Source organism: Toxotes jaculatrix, chromosome 6, assembly GCF_017976425.1.
Source record: "Toxotes jaculatrix isolate fToxJac2 chromosome 6, fToxJac2.pri, whole genome shotgun sequence".
NCBI lineage: Eukaryota > Metazoa > Chordata > Actinopteri > Toxotidae > Toxotes > Toxotes jaculatrix.
In genome coordinates, this window is record NC_054399.1 from 4,472,631 (window position 1) to 4,487,023 (window position 14,393).

Sequence of the window (14,393 nt, forward strand, 5' to 3'; positions counted from 1 at the left end):
GGCTAAACACACACATCTGCTTGCTTTGAAGCTATTCCAGAAGTTAAGACATGGCAGGAGTGTAGTGACACCAATTTAACAAGGGGGCAGTGGCTTGCACACATGCACACACGCACACAGACACACACACATATACACACACACACTGAGCCCCAGCAGAAATAGATAATCATTGTATGAGTCATGTCTTCTAAATTTAATAATTAGAGTAATGATTATTATTATCACCTCGGATTGACCTGAAAATGACAGCCGTGCATGTACACGCACGCACACACAAGCGCGCACACACACACACACACACACAGCTCGTTTGCAGAGGTTATTGAATTATCTCTGGGTGGGTGGCGAGGTGACGAAGAGGGACTCTGATTCAAAGAGAGCGGGAGAATGAGATGACTGCATAAATTCAATTGTTCTGTCACGTCTTGGTAGCGAGTACAGCTCAGAGAATAGATGCAATTTACATATACAGAGAGTCGGAACCTAGTTTGTCAGGTACGGTATAAAACAGCCACTTTCTGAGAAAACCTCTCATTCCAGTTTCAAACATGCTCAGTTTGGTTGACATGTGAGAAGACACTTTGTGGAACAGTCCTGAGACAGTATTGTCTTACCATGAAGGGATGGACCTGGTCCTTCATGTATGCTGTGTGAAACAGTTATGGTATTGGTGCTGCTGACTATTTCTGGCAGTAGTTTATCCTGGCCTCAACTCAACTTTAAAAAAAAAAAAAAAAAAAAAAAAAAAATCAATTTTATGATTAAAAAAAAAACATCATAACTGCCAAAATCTAATTAGGGAAGAAATTTCAGAAACATAATTTTCAGCGTATTCCAAAGGGTAACCAGTATTAATGATGAAAATGAATGTGACTTTGCACTTTCATTTTCAATTGGCAAGCAATGTGCGGCTTAAAGTCAAAAACAAAAAATACTAACTGGGCTTTTGCGTTTGGATTTTTTCCAAATTGAACTTTGGACTTTTACATTTGTGTTTTTCTCACATCATGTGGACACATAACGCAAACACATTTTCAAAATCAGTGTGATGGAATGATTGAATGTTAGAAATCTTAGGCCTCCATTGCAGCACGAAAGCAACTCTCTTTAACTGTCCAGTTTTTGTGATTCCAAGATCAGTTCTATATTCTATCAACTGGAACCAGCTCAAACATTTGCTGTGGTGTTCTCTCCACTTACAGGCTCTACTGTAAACACCAGTTGTACTGCACTTTTATTTGCACACTTAAAAATGGAGCAAATGTTATTATTCTTCTCAGATCTCTATCTCTATGAAACATTTCTGCCAACAGGACTGCAACCTACTGCTGTAACTGCTGCAAAAACCCTGTGAATGTGTTTGTTGCATCATTCTTGGTAAAGTTTGGACAGAATGGAGAGATCAAATCCCAGGAGGGTGGTCGTCGCTGGAGTCGACGCGTCTGACAGCATCAGCTATCAGATGCAGCTCAAAGCTGCTTAAATAGATGCACTCTCTGGTGAAGTGCAAAAACAGGTGGGTGTATCAGAAAACGTCGATACTGACTGTGTACTCTCTCGTCTCTTCTCTCAGGCACTGTTGATATGCACTGCTGGGCCCTCTCTCACAATCTCTTTCTCTCTCTCTCTGCCTCACACACGAACACACACACACACATACACACACATACACACACACACACACACACACACACACACACACACACACACACACACACACACACACACACACAGTGTCTCTGAGGGACTGTGGGCAGCATGCCCTTCAGCAGTTGCTGGCCACTGAACCAAGATATTCCCCGTTACGCTGAGAGTGGGGAGGGAGGAGGAAAAGCAGCAGGACACAGTCTCTCTCTCCTCCCTGCTCTTCACATCTCCTTCCTGGAGGGAAGACATCATCAGAGGGCCTGCAGAGGCTGTCCAGTCTCCAGCCAGCAGGACAGGGCAGAGATTAGCAGTTAGCTTTGAGGCTTAATTAGTTCCTCGCAAGAGGTAGCACTGCTGTGCTTATTCACAGAGAGCTCTCTGTGCCAGTCGTTATCGCACACGGCCACATACACATAAGCTGGACTGCACTTGTAAATATGGTCTAATAATTAGGTTTGACACCACAATGGGCGAGACAGTGACTATGAGTGTGAGGAAGACACAAATATACACAGCATACATATAATAAAATCATTCAAATCCTCGAAAACCCTGTTTTCTTCGATGGACTCTTACAGGAAAACAGCTTCCTCCAACTTTAGAACAGTTTTGGTTTTTCACATGAGAGATTTCTGTATTTGTGTTTTGGTCTGTGCAATTTTGACTGGTTTTTAAGTGGGCAGGGCTGAGCTGGAAAAAGGCCATTTCACATACTTGTGCACACGTTGCCACAGCTAGTGTCAATCAAATCTGATCAGCCAGAGCCACACAGTCCTCATGACGCAGAAGAGTTGAATTTTTTGGGTGTCTAACTAAGAACACGTTCTCACAAACTTAAACTCATAAGTCATGAAAGTCTGAGGTTATAAGCAAATATTGAAGATCTGAAACTGGGTTTTCGGGGTGAAAGTGAATGTATTGAAAGGTTTGGCACTGACACTGGTGTGAGTGGCACCTTTTCTCTGTCTTATTTGCTTTGCTGCAGCTGCACCTCTGCCTAGCCTCCATGAATACTGTGCTTCAGGGTCTTTTCTAAATAGCTTTCCTACATGTGTACTTTTTTTTTTTAATGTAGTCTTTTCTGTTTGCTGGACTGGACTAATTTAATCTTTGAAATCTCTGATTTCATTCACTGAGGGAGTTTAGCCCTCGACTCTTGCGAGTTCCTGACCTGACGTGGTGCAGCGGCCCTGACGAGACTGACAAAAAGGGCTGAGGACGGTGGCGTGTGCGTGTGTCTACATGTGTATGTATGTGCGTGTCTTGAGAGAGAGGCTGACAGAGAGAGAGAGAGAGAGAGAGAGAGAGAGAGAGAGAGAGAGAGAGAGAGAGAGAGAGAGAGAGAGACATGCTGGCCTGCCCTCTGCTAGATTAATGTCTCCCGTCTTCTTCTCCTCCATCTCAAGCACCACGTCCCTCCACCCAGCACGACCTTCCCTCCTCCAAGAGAGAGGCCATCCATCCATTTGTTCACCCATACATCCATCCGCCCATCTGGCTGACTGATGCACAGGAGGGGAATGAGACTGTCAAGATCCCTGAACCTCAGCAGAGTCATTCTCTGTCTCTCTCTCTCCGTCTCCCTCTCTCCCTCCCTAGCTATTAGGAGTGGTTGAAGGACTGATAGTAAGGACAGCATATCTCTATAGTTAATATTAATGTGCAGAGACAGAGGACAAGGTCTCCCTGTAGAGAGCTTTACTTTGACATATGCTCACTGATTCGCCACCTATCCCTCTAACTCTGTTTCTGTCTCTTTGTCCCTCCCTCTCATCCTCCCTCTATCTATCTTGTCTTGCTTCCTCTCACCTTCTCTCTCTTGTCCTTTTCTTGTTTCTTCTCCTCATCGCCTTCTCCACTTTGCCTTTCTACATCTGTATGTAATCCCTTGTCCTTTCTCTTTATCCCTCCCCATCTTTCGATGCAGAGAGTTTGAAGCTTCAAGAAGGAGCAGGAGACGGAGAGAGATGAGGGTTATAAAAAGAGGGATGAAGGATTGGACTCATGAGGGATGGAGTTTGGCTGCATGCAATATGGCTGCCATGTGGGAGGCCACTGGTTCCGTGTCCTGCCTGTCTAATACCCAACACTCTTGAATTACTGCTGGGTACGAGCGTACACACACAAACAACACAGAGTCACTGACATCCAGCTCCTGTTGAGGTGTAAATCTCAGGCTTACCACGTCAGCCGCTAAAGTCAGGTGCCGAGCAGTGAGCTTCACATCGTATCTGAAGCAGAATCAGACCGACTGACAGCCAGACACAGAAGAGTCAGCTCACGCTGCATATTTACATGCAACACAAACAGCAGCTAACATGCTTAGACAATTCTTGTAAGCTACGGTGAACAAACTGGGCCAAGCGGCTTAAAACTGATTTCTTTAAAAGGTTTCTGTGATTACAGCTATTGTGACATTATTAACACCAAAAGAAGGCAAAACGGCCTGTTCAGTGAGGCGCTGCTCCGTCTTCCATCCAGAGCACAAAGTATCCTGGGGAATGTAGGCACTTCATTTCTTGTTCAAGGATACAGTGACAGATATGGCCAGTTGGGGGATCGAACCTCGATAATACCTGTCAGAGGATCCTTGGGTGAGAAATAAAAAAAACAACAAAAAAACAAAATCACTACGCTCTACTGGTCACTTTCCCTCGAGCTGCAAACATACTTTCTCTGCAGCAGCATTTAACAACTGAACTCACAGTTCGCCTGTCCATAGGGTGTCTACATGTCTGGTCCTGGAGTCATAAATCAAATTGTAGTCGATATGTCTCATCATCAGCGAAACTAAGACAAACTCTTGTGCAATTATTGGTCTTTTGGGGAATTTGGGCGGTTCTAAAATCTCATTGGACGGTCACCAGAGATTAAAAAAAAAAAAAAAAAACGAACAAGGAGGAATGATCGCAGTCAGACAACAAAGCCTGAATAGATCCAGCTGGTCAACCAGAAAAGCAGCCATGTAAGATGGAAAATGCATAATCCTGGAGGACAATATGAAACCAGTGTTGTCGTTGCTTGCATACAGGCAGACAATGGGATAGCCATGTTCTCTCATCTACTGAGGCCTTGTTCTCTGGGTTTCAATTAGGGCCTCCTGATTTCCCCAGGGGCCCCTCCCTCTCATGGAGATACCTCATTAACAGAGGAAACGCACACAAACACACACACAGAGGCCGAAATGATGTATTCAGGCCTGCACACACACACACACACCTATATATAGATGTGTGTGTGTGTATATGTATGTATACATACAGAGTATATATACAGTATATATAGCTTCTGAACTTACCCCTGACTTCTCATCAAAGATCTTGATCCCGCCGAAGGAAACGGTTAGAAACACCTTCTGTTTGTGTTCTCCTTTAGAACGTGCTGCTGCAGCTATACCCTGAGAACAGAAAGACACACACACACATACTGACATGGAGCCATTAACCCTGTTAGAAGCAGGACAGAAGCATATGTAGAGTGTAAAGGGAAGGTAACTCCATAAAGAACTTCTCTCTGGGCCACCTCTCAATCTACACGACTATTTTCCTGCTGGATTATGTGTTTTTCTTCTACTTGTCAATAACTGCAAATCCCTCTACAACATCTGCAATAAACATCCCATATTGGCATCACTTTATAATCAACCATACAGACATAAAGACATCACACCAGAGGTACAGTTGTCTCAATAGTCCAGATAGAGTCCTCTGAGACATGCTTGTGTGATGGATACAGTGATTTGGACAAAACTTCTGGTAGATATTGATTTATTCACACCCCATTTCAACTAAACAAAACAAGCAATTAAGCAGTGCACTTAAGACTATACTGTATTTGTGAATAATGGTAGAGATTTATTGTCAAACCTCTGGTTAGAAATTCACAACAGTATTTGGAAAAACGTCTGTAAATCGTCCTTTCGTCTTGTACATTCATATTTTAATTGTTACAAAAATTAAAATCTGCTTAAAGTGGAAAAAACAAATATCCCAAAGAATATAATATTGTCCAGTATCAAGCTACATTTTCTCTGTTCAGCCGAATGCAAGTTCTTAAACTGCTGAAAGGTATTATGGGAAATGTAGGAACTCAATAACTAAAAAAGCAGACAAGTAATATAGCCTACAGCAAAAAAAGTTCAAATGCAACCCTTCATGACCACATAACTGCTCAGACTCACTGAACTTATCATGATTTATACCTCTGTAAGTGTATCCTAGGGTGGAATATCCCCTTAACGTTCACCTCACCTCCATTTGCATAGGTGAGTCACAAAAGAAAAAGAAGAAAAAAGAGGAGCGAGATCAGAGAATTGAGGGAGTCGGGCTGGGAGAGGGAGGAGCAGTATGAGAGAGGAGGTGGAGGGATCAGAGAAAAAGAGTTGATGGATTTCCTGTCTGAATAAATGAGGAGGAGGGAAGCTGTTTGATCAATGAGCTGTCTATCCTCTCCTCACCCTTCCAGGCCCTGGCTGGATCATTTTCACTAGACATAAACAAAACGTAAATGTAATTTCTTCAATTTAAATATATCCCGCAGTATTTGGACCCCATGTGTTACATGACAATTAATAATAAATAAGGCGCTCTTCAGACTGAGTGTGATTTCGAACTCTTTCTGCATACATTTAGAGAGAAAAGAAGCCGAAACTAGGCTTTGTATTAAGTTTGTACTGCTTTGGGACATTTTCTAGAGTAACATTATTTGGAAATGTGCTCTCCATGCAACTATAAAATATTTCACACAACCAGCTTGTTCATTAGGACTTCACTGATAAATGAATTTTTAAAAAAAAAGTCCTATTTCACCTCATCTTTATCCTCCCTCATCTCTCTCTCACCTATCATTCAAATTAGTCCCTGCCTATATGCCTTCTCTCCTCTGCTAACTGCCCCATCTGTCTACCTCCCCCGATAATTGTTCCTGTCCTGGCAAATGAGACATTTACCCTCATTCCCCTCTCATCCGTATGGCTAGCCTCCACACTTCCTCCTGCACTGATCATCGTCGTCCCTATAAATTATAACGTCCTCATTTTTTATCCATCTTCTTCCACAACTCTGCTTTATAAGTGCGTGCACACATACACAGTTGTGTAACGTACAAAACATGCATATTTAAAAGTTGAACTTTAGAATATGCATACTGTTGATGAGCTATTTATGGACCAATAACTGTGTCGGCCATTGGCGTTCGGTTCTTTTTGTGGGTCATGGAACTTAAAGCGACTGTTGGCAGTCAAGTTATGCATCTTAATTGAACAACAGAGAGAGAGAAGAGAGGAAAAGAGAGACTTCCTTACCTTGAGCTTCATCATCGAGTCCTGGCAGAGTTTGTCTCCACGGGCGGCAGTGACCTCGTCCAGGCCGATGAGCTTGGCCTTATAGCGGACGCCATCACCCTTAAAGCGCCTGATGAGAGCTGCCTCGCTGCGATCCTGCCCTGCAGACACACATACACACACACACACTTTGTAGTCCACAGTACATCTTCCAGTCAAGGACCTCCATCTCAGACCGGGGCTATTACCTTGGGGTCATCAATCACGTAGACCGCAGAAGACCTCAACAGTAATCTTACAAAAACACAGCCACAGCATAGGTCAAAGCTACTGATGTTAGCTACATCTTATTATGCAACTATGTCAGATTGGAGCATTGAACTTTGGTATCAGATGAATGGCACTGGTCAATACATTCAGACACATGAATCAATGAAGTTCGGCAGGATCAGACCTGGAACCGAGGCTGCTCTCATTTCCAGCCATTTCTCTTGCAAAATAATGGCGTGACATTTTGCTCTTACCTCCCCTGTCTCCCACAGTCCCTCCCTCTCTCCTCACCCTCTATTGTGTGGGAGATTGTTGGCATTGTGCGCATGCATCAGTGAGTGCCGGCGATGATGTGCGTAAGTTGACCTTGCTCTTGTCCAGGAAGTCTCTATGTTATCTCCTGAAGTGACTACAACGCTCCTCTTCACACACGATGCACACCAAAGGGAGAGAATGGCCACTCGTAACGCCAAACTCGCTTTCTCTCTTGCCAAATTCTCTCCATCTTTCTCGGATTCTTTTCCTCTGTCTCTGACCTGCAGCGCGCAAACATTTCATCATCAAATATTGTACAGGGGAAACATTCCCGCATCCGTGTGTGTCTCCTGCATCTGTGTGTTCCTGAGTTTGTGCGAGTGAACGACTGCAAGAGCAATAGTGAGAGGCAGAAGCATAATGATAATGCAGCATATTCAGATAATATATTGAGGCATTAGTTCTGTACTCTATAACAGCGTGACTCTTGGAAGGTCATAGTCTGAGTGATGGAGAGGTCCCACTCCTCCTCTCGTCGTTCTTTCACACTCCCTCCATTCACACACAGTCCCTACAGCACTGCAGGATCATAGAAATGAGCCCTTTAACCACAGGCGAGAGCCTGGTGTTATATGACGCTACTGAATCATCTCTGTCCAACACTAATCTCCCACCTCCTTCTGCTTTGTCTGCCGGTCCACATATAAATGCCCAGTTTTAAATTTGCATTTGCATCACCTGAGTTAAATCATTTTTATGCTGGATTTTCGAGGCTGGACAATGCTTCAGGACATTTCAGGCTTAAAAAAGTCCTCATTATCAGAGAGTAAACAAGATTCTCATGCTGGGTTAGCCCTTGTGTCAGCAGCCCCACACTGTGAAAGCCTCAAAGAGTAGTTTCTACAGGTCCAAGGCTGCTGGAGATCATGTTTGTGGATATTCATTTATCTGAAAATCCTTGTCCCTTGTCCTTGTCTCAAAGAAAAAAAAATCACCTCACTCCATTGATGAAAAATAACACCCACACACACAAATGTGGTGTGGATGAGCTTGTTCCTCTGAATCACTGAACAGACACACAGACTCAGTCCTATTTGGAATAAATCATGACTGTCTGCGTCAAAGTCTTCCGAGACAAAAGAGACGAGGAACATCTGTCCTTATTTTGGAGGGAGTAAGAGAGAACAGCGGTGCAGCGCTCTCTATTGTGTCACGTCTCAGCTGGGCTGAGATGAGAGTAAGTGATTAAACCACCGGAGGATTGTTCTGTTCGGCGCAGAGGCGTTTGAAGACATTTAAAAAATTGCCTTCATTAAACTTGAAACAGTCCTGTGAAATGTGCACACGGGCGAGTGCGCACGTAAACAAGCGCAAACTGTGCAACAATCAACAGCTACGATGACCCCCTCCCTCCTAAACCCCCCCCTCCCCGTGTCAATAACATGAAACGTGCCGCTGCTGCTGTGTGTAAAAGAACAGATTCATATTTCATTCACATGCAAACAAAAGCTGTATGTCAGGCAACACAAAAGAAAAGCTGAAAACTTGAATATACACTCGGTGAAGTCACATTTTTTTGTAGCCAATGAGAAACATTAAAGGTGCCCTAAGGAGTTTTCTTGTAAACAAACAAAAGTTTTGTTTACATTCAGTTACTCACAAAAACAGCTCATAAACACGCTGAGGGCCTCTCCTCCCCCGAAAAACATTAGCGAAGTCGATTTTAAAATTGTGCATTGTTTGCATCCATGTCTACGGACTTTGTAGTCACCAACAAAGCTGCTGATCACCAGAATAGCATCAAAATAGCAGCGGGGTGCAAATCGCGTTGCATGCATCTTTGTGTGCACGTGTGTACGTGCGTCCTCGTGCAGCTGCACAATACAAAAAAATAACAAAACACAAAAACAAAAACAGAAAATTCATACTTTCTTTCTGCGCGCTACTAGTTTTCAAAAACTCCACAGGGTACCTTCAATGTTCAGCACGGCCATAGCCAATAAATAAATAAATAAATAAAATCCTACTTGTAGATGTGACCTCATCACAACCTCCATGTTTAAAACATATTTAGATGAGATGCTTTTTATTAAACAAATGGGACAGCTACATTTATTTAACTGCCTGAAAGGATGTCCTTGACAATTCAGTGAGAAATCTGCACTGTTTCATATTTACATGTATATTTTATTTAAATTAAAAATCTCCCTCTTAAATCACACTGCACAGTTTGATCCAAATTTTTGTGACCTCACCCGAGGATCTGTTTTCCTTTGCTACGTCTGGATGTAAATGTGTGAGTGTTAAATAACACTGAATGTGTCCAGCTGCTTTTGTCTCACTGGCACAGTGGTTTTCATTTGAGCTTGACATTTAGGACCTGCTGCCTCCATCTGCATCCATCACCATTACTGCTGCTATACTTAGCGCACAGAGGACGAGGAGCACAGAGAGAGAGGGAGAATTCGAGAAAGGCCAGGAGGGGAAGAAAGAGAGGAAAAAGGTGGACGGGGTCCAGGGTTACTTCTCCTGCTGAGTGGTTTATATTATTGCCTTTTGGAAGCATGTTCCATGAAAGACCTCCCTGTGAGTGTGTGTGTGTGTGTACGGGTGGTGCATGTGTGTGCGTGTGTGCGTCTCTGTGTGTCAGCAGGGGAAGCATTCAGTCTGCTGTAATTAAATGTGTGCAATTGCTGTGAACCCGCTGAGCTTCAAACACAACTAATGAAAGAATCCTCCGTTTCATCTGTCATGGCTGCTCCACTCACACACACTCACACACACACACACACACCTACAGTATGTACGCACACGCGTGTACACACACAACCCTCACGTCTTTCTCTATCACACTCACAGAAACACAACCATGTACAAACGCATGTTCACACATTTCCCACCTACCGTACCATAACACTACTAAAAGAATCTTCTGGTACATCAGTCATGGTTGCTTCACAGGTGAACACACACATGAAAAAAACACACACACTCTCTTTTTTTTTTTTTACTCACATTCTCAAATACAAACTTTTCTCACATCTGCACAACCTAATGCGCAAAACCACACTGAACACTGCTAAACCAGAGTCGTATAGTCTCGCATTCAGCTTTCTATTCTACAGTGAAGTAGTTAATACCTTATACCTTATATGTGGGTGTGTTGTATGTGTGTGTGTGTGTGTGTGTGTGTGTGTGTGTGTGTGTGTGTGTGTGTGAGATAGTGTTTAGTATGCAGGGTTGGTTTGACTGTCTGTCTGAAGCAACAAGCTGAGCGGGAGGGAAGGACATAAAGCGGAGAGCAAAGGATGGAAAGGAGGAATGGAATGTGATGGATGGATGAATGAGCGAGGTCTCCATTGGATAAATGTCACTCAGGATTAGAACGTTATGACAGACAGAACCCGCGACTCCTACTCACATACACATACACGCGCACACACACACATACACACACTTCCACAGGTGATAGATGGCAGGTGACTGCTGGTACAGTATGTCTAACCCTTCAGGAAAGCCCGTAGCATCGCCCCTGGCAACTGTAACCTTCCACTTCCTGTGTGCCCCTCTCTCTCCCAGCTGGTTCTCCCCTTTTACCCTCCTCTCCTGCACTAAATACCCCGACTCCTCAATCTGTCTCTGCATGATCCTTACTCTGTAGTTGGTTTACATGTAGATTACATACATAAAGAAATCAGATTTATTTTTCTGCTTTGCGTTTTTCCCTTTTTCTTCTCTTGCTTTTCTTTTGTAAAATTATGAGGGAAAAAAGACTTGAAAGTAAAATTCCAGTTGATTAACACTTAGTTTTGTAGTTCAGGCTGTCACAGCATCTTGATGAGATATAATTGATATTAAGGAGAAGCCCAGAGTACTTCTAAGAAAATGGATTTTCCTTTTAATCATAATCAGTCCTGTTAGAACTGACACTTGCTTTATCTGGCCTGTTCCCTATCACAAGTACAAGAGTTTTTTCTTTTTTTGCCACCTGTTGTATTTCTGTGTCTCCTGGATTACACCTGTTCTCTTATACAGTTACGCTGACTTGACTTTTCCTGCTTTGTGACTGATGGTGATGTGTCCAAACGTGTTTCAGATGACCTGCAGAGGCATGTGGGTGATTTTTTTTCTCTGTTTAAATGCATGCTGGTCAACCAGGCTGTAAGCTGAAGCCAAGAGCATAGAGTTTTAAGTGTAAGGCCAGTAGCGCATAACAGTCTACTTCATTAATTTCATTAGACATTAGAGACTTAGGGCCATTAGTTTGAGGCCACTGGGTAAGAATGAGTAGCTCTCAAGAGAAAAGAAAACTGGACTCCTGTGGATTTGGTTTGATTCCTGATTTGTGACATGAAGTTGTTGGCATCACGCCTGATGTATCTCAGAAATGATGTCAGTGGCACAAATGTTGACGCGACTCCCGATAGCAGTGCACTCCTGCTCACTCATCTATTTATTTCCAACAGGCCTGCATTGTTTGCAGTGGCTGGTAACTTGCAGAGCTTGTTTCACTGTGCTCCAGATGAAACAGCACCCAGAGGCTCTTAACTGCAGCTGGGATGGTTCCCAACAAACACTCAACAGCACATGAGGGAACCCAGCAGTTACTCTCCAATTAATCCTGCTTCTAAACCCTGCTCCTGAATGTGTGTGTGTGTGTGTGTGTGATTGTGGGGTTTTGTGTGTTTTGTTTTTTTTTTTTTAACCTATCAGAGACTTGTTCAGATGAAGCACTCACTCATACCCACTCTCACACAGACTCTTTTAAACCCACAAACAGGATGTGCCAAGAAAACAACGCTTCAGCGTTTCCCCTTCAGCTCCATGGTTAATTCTGACAGATTGATTTGGCACACGAAACCTCACACTCCACTGAGTATTCACATATGAACACGTTACAAATACCGTCGTTGCTGAAGTGAAACGCTGGGTGTAAAATGAGATGATAAAGTGCTGGTGCCACTCATCAAATAAATGATTGCTGAACCTTTGCTGATGTGCATTACAAGCTCTTACTTTGTTACTTAAGTATGCTAAGGTTATGCTAAAGAATTCATGTTCTGCCTGTAGGTTTTGATATCATTTTCCTCTGTAATTATTATGACTAATTTGGCATCTATGTTAGAAGAAAGGTGTGTTTCAGCTGTGGAGGCTGACTCAACATCATGAAACAATGCTTTAGAGTTGGAATAAGTAAATGAAGACTTCTGGCCAATGTCAAATCGCTGTAGTGGTGTAATTTTTCTCCATTTCTATTTCATTTCCCCTTTTTTTTCCCCAGCTCCACCTTCACTGCCACCCACTGCTCTGACCTGGATGACAGCCACAGAGACCTGAGCTGCCTGTGTATGAAAGTGTGTGTGTGTGTGTGTGTGTGTGTGTGTGTGTGTGTGTGCATGCACGTGTGTCTTGAGGCGTCCAGCTATCTTCTCTGGCAAAAAACACAGAACAAATTAGAGCTGAAAAATACATCAGGGACAGATGCAACATACTGCCCATTACTATCCCATCTACACACACACACACACACACACACACACACACACACACACACACACACACACACACACACACACACACACACACACACACACACACACACACACACACACACTTCTTTCTATCTTTGAGAGGACACTCCTTGACATAATGCATTCCCTAACCCTTTACCATAACCTTAACCCAATTCTAACCAAGTCTCAAAGAGTCCTTTAAAGCTGTGACTGACCAAAATGTCCTCACAATGATGGTTACAAAAATACATTTTTTCCACACAACCATAGACATGTACACACACACACACACACACACACAGACAGACACACAAGGTCACATTCAGACAGAGAAAACTTCTGACTTGTGTGTTGTGAGGGTTGGAGAATTCATTTCATAGCATTATACAGCAAAAGCATTTTTATGCAATGTTACAGATTTCAACTTCAAAATAAAGCAGTCATTACTGGCCGCAATAGCGTGGCTGGTATTGTTTTCACCTTGCGAGTCCGTGTGTGCATTTGCATAGCTATACACTGTAAGAACCCGTTTGGAGTTTTAATGGTCATCTTGGGAAAGTGAGGACATTTTGGCCAGTCCTCACTTCCTCTGACACACCTTCACAGGGCCAGGTTAGAATTAGGTTACGGTTATTTTTAGGGTAACGGCTCGGTTCAGACAGTCAGTTGTGACGAAAGTGTAGTCGAGTTCAAAATGAAGGCGAAGTTTGAAAAATGAATTGATGAAGTGAATGTGCACTTGACTATCTTGGCAGTGTATGCAGTGAAGTAGAATTTTAGGAAATGCTTGAAGCTTTTAATGAAGTACAAAGGGCAAAGCCGCACAGCACCCTGCTCTGTGCCTGTATAAGTGTCAGCATGGTTGCATTCGTCGTGGCAAAGTCGTTTTCAGAGCTCATGTGTTCTGGGTTTTGTTTATAACTTTCATCATAACAAAATGTACTGTGTAATCTGCAAAAAGCAGCCAGTTGGTGTTAGAAAAGTGAAACACACACACCCACAAGAGAACACAGCATGCTCTATAGGGGAATAAGATGATTTAATCATCTCCTCTATCCTTTCACTTCATCTCATCCTTCCCATGTTCTCCCCATTTAATAAGAAGCCAACAATAGCTCTGCCGACATGAGGCCGTTCTCGATCCTGATGACTCTCACTTTCACTTTCACTCTCTCTCTCAGTCCTCATCCCCTCTACCCAGCATCCCTCTGTCTATCTAGGACTCTTGGTGGTAAAGCTCTTTCCTCACCCTGGCTTTAATTACAAGGTAATTGGTCTCACTAAAGAATGGGAACATGAAAGTGTGCGTGTAGCAGTGTCTATGTGTATATGTATGTGTATGCATGTGCATGTTATGTGTGTGTATGCATCTGTTTTGCTTGTGTGTGTGTGCAGCTGTGTCTTTTCTGGGCTCTGACAGGTCA

At 43.2% G+C, this 14,393-nt stretch overlaps 1 protein-coding gene across 1 annotated transcript in view; it reads right to left on the minus strand.

Moving 5' to 3' along the window:
- dab1a (DAB adaptor protein 1a) overlaps nt 1-14,393 on the minus strand; it is a 41,624-nt gene that overhangs the window by 19,679 nt on the left and 7,552 nt on the right. The window contains exons 2-3 of the mRNA XM_041040557.1: nt 6,953-7,092; nt 4,949-5,047 (exon numbers count right to left, since the gene is read on the minus strand). Coding sequence (XP_040896491.1) covers nt 4,949-5,047; nt 6,953-7,092 — 239 coding nt within the window. The remainder of the gene's footprint in view (nt 1-4,948; nt 5,048-6,952; nt 7,093-14,393) is intronic.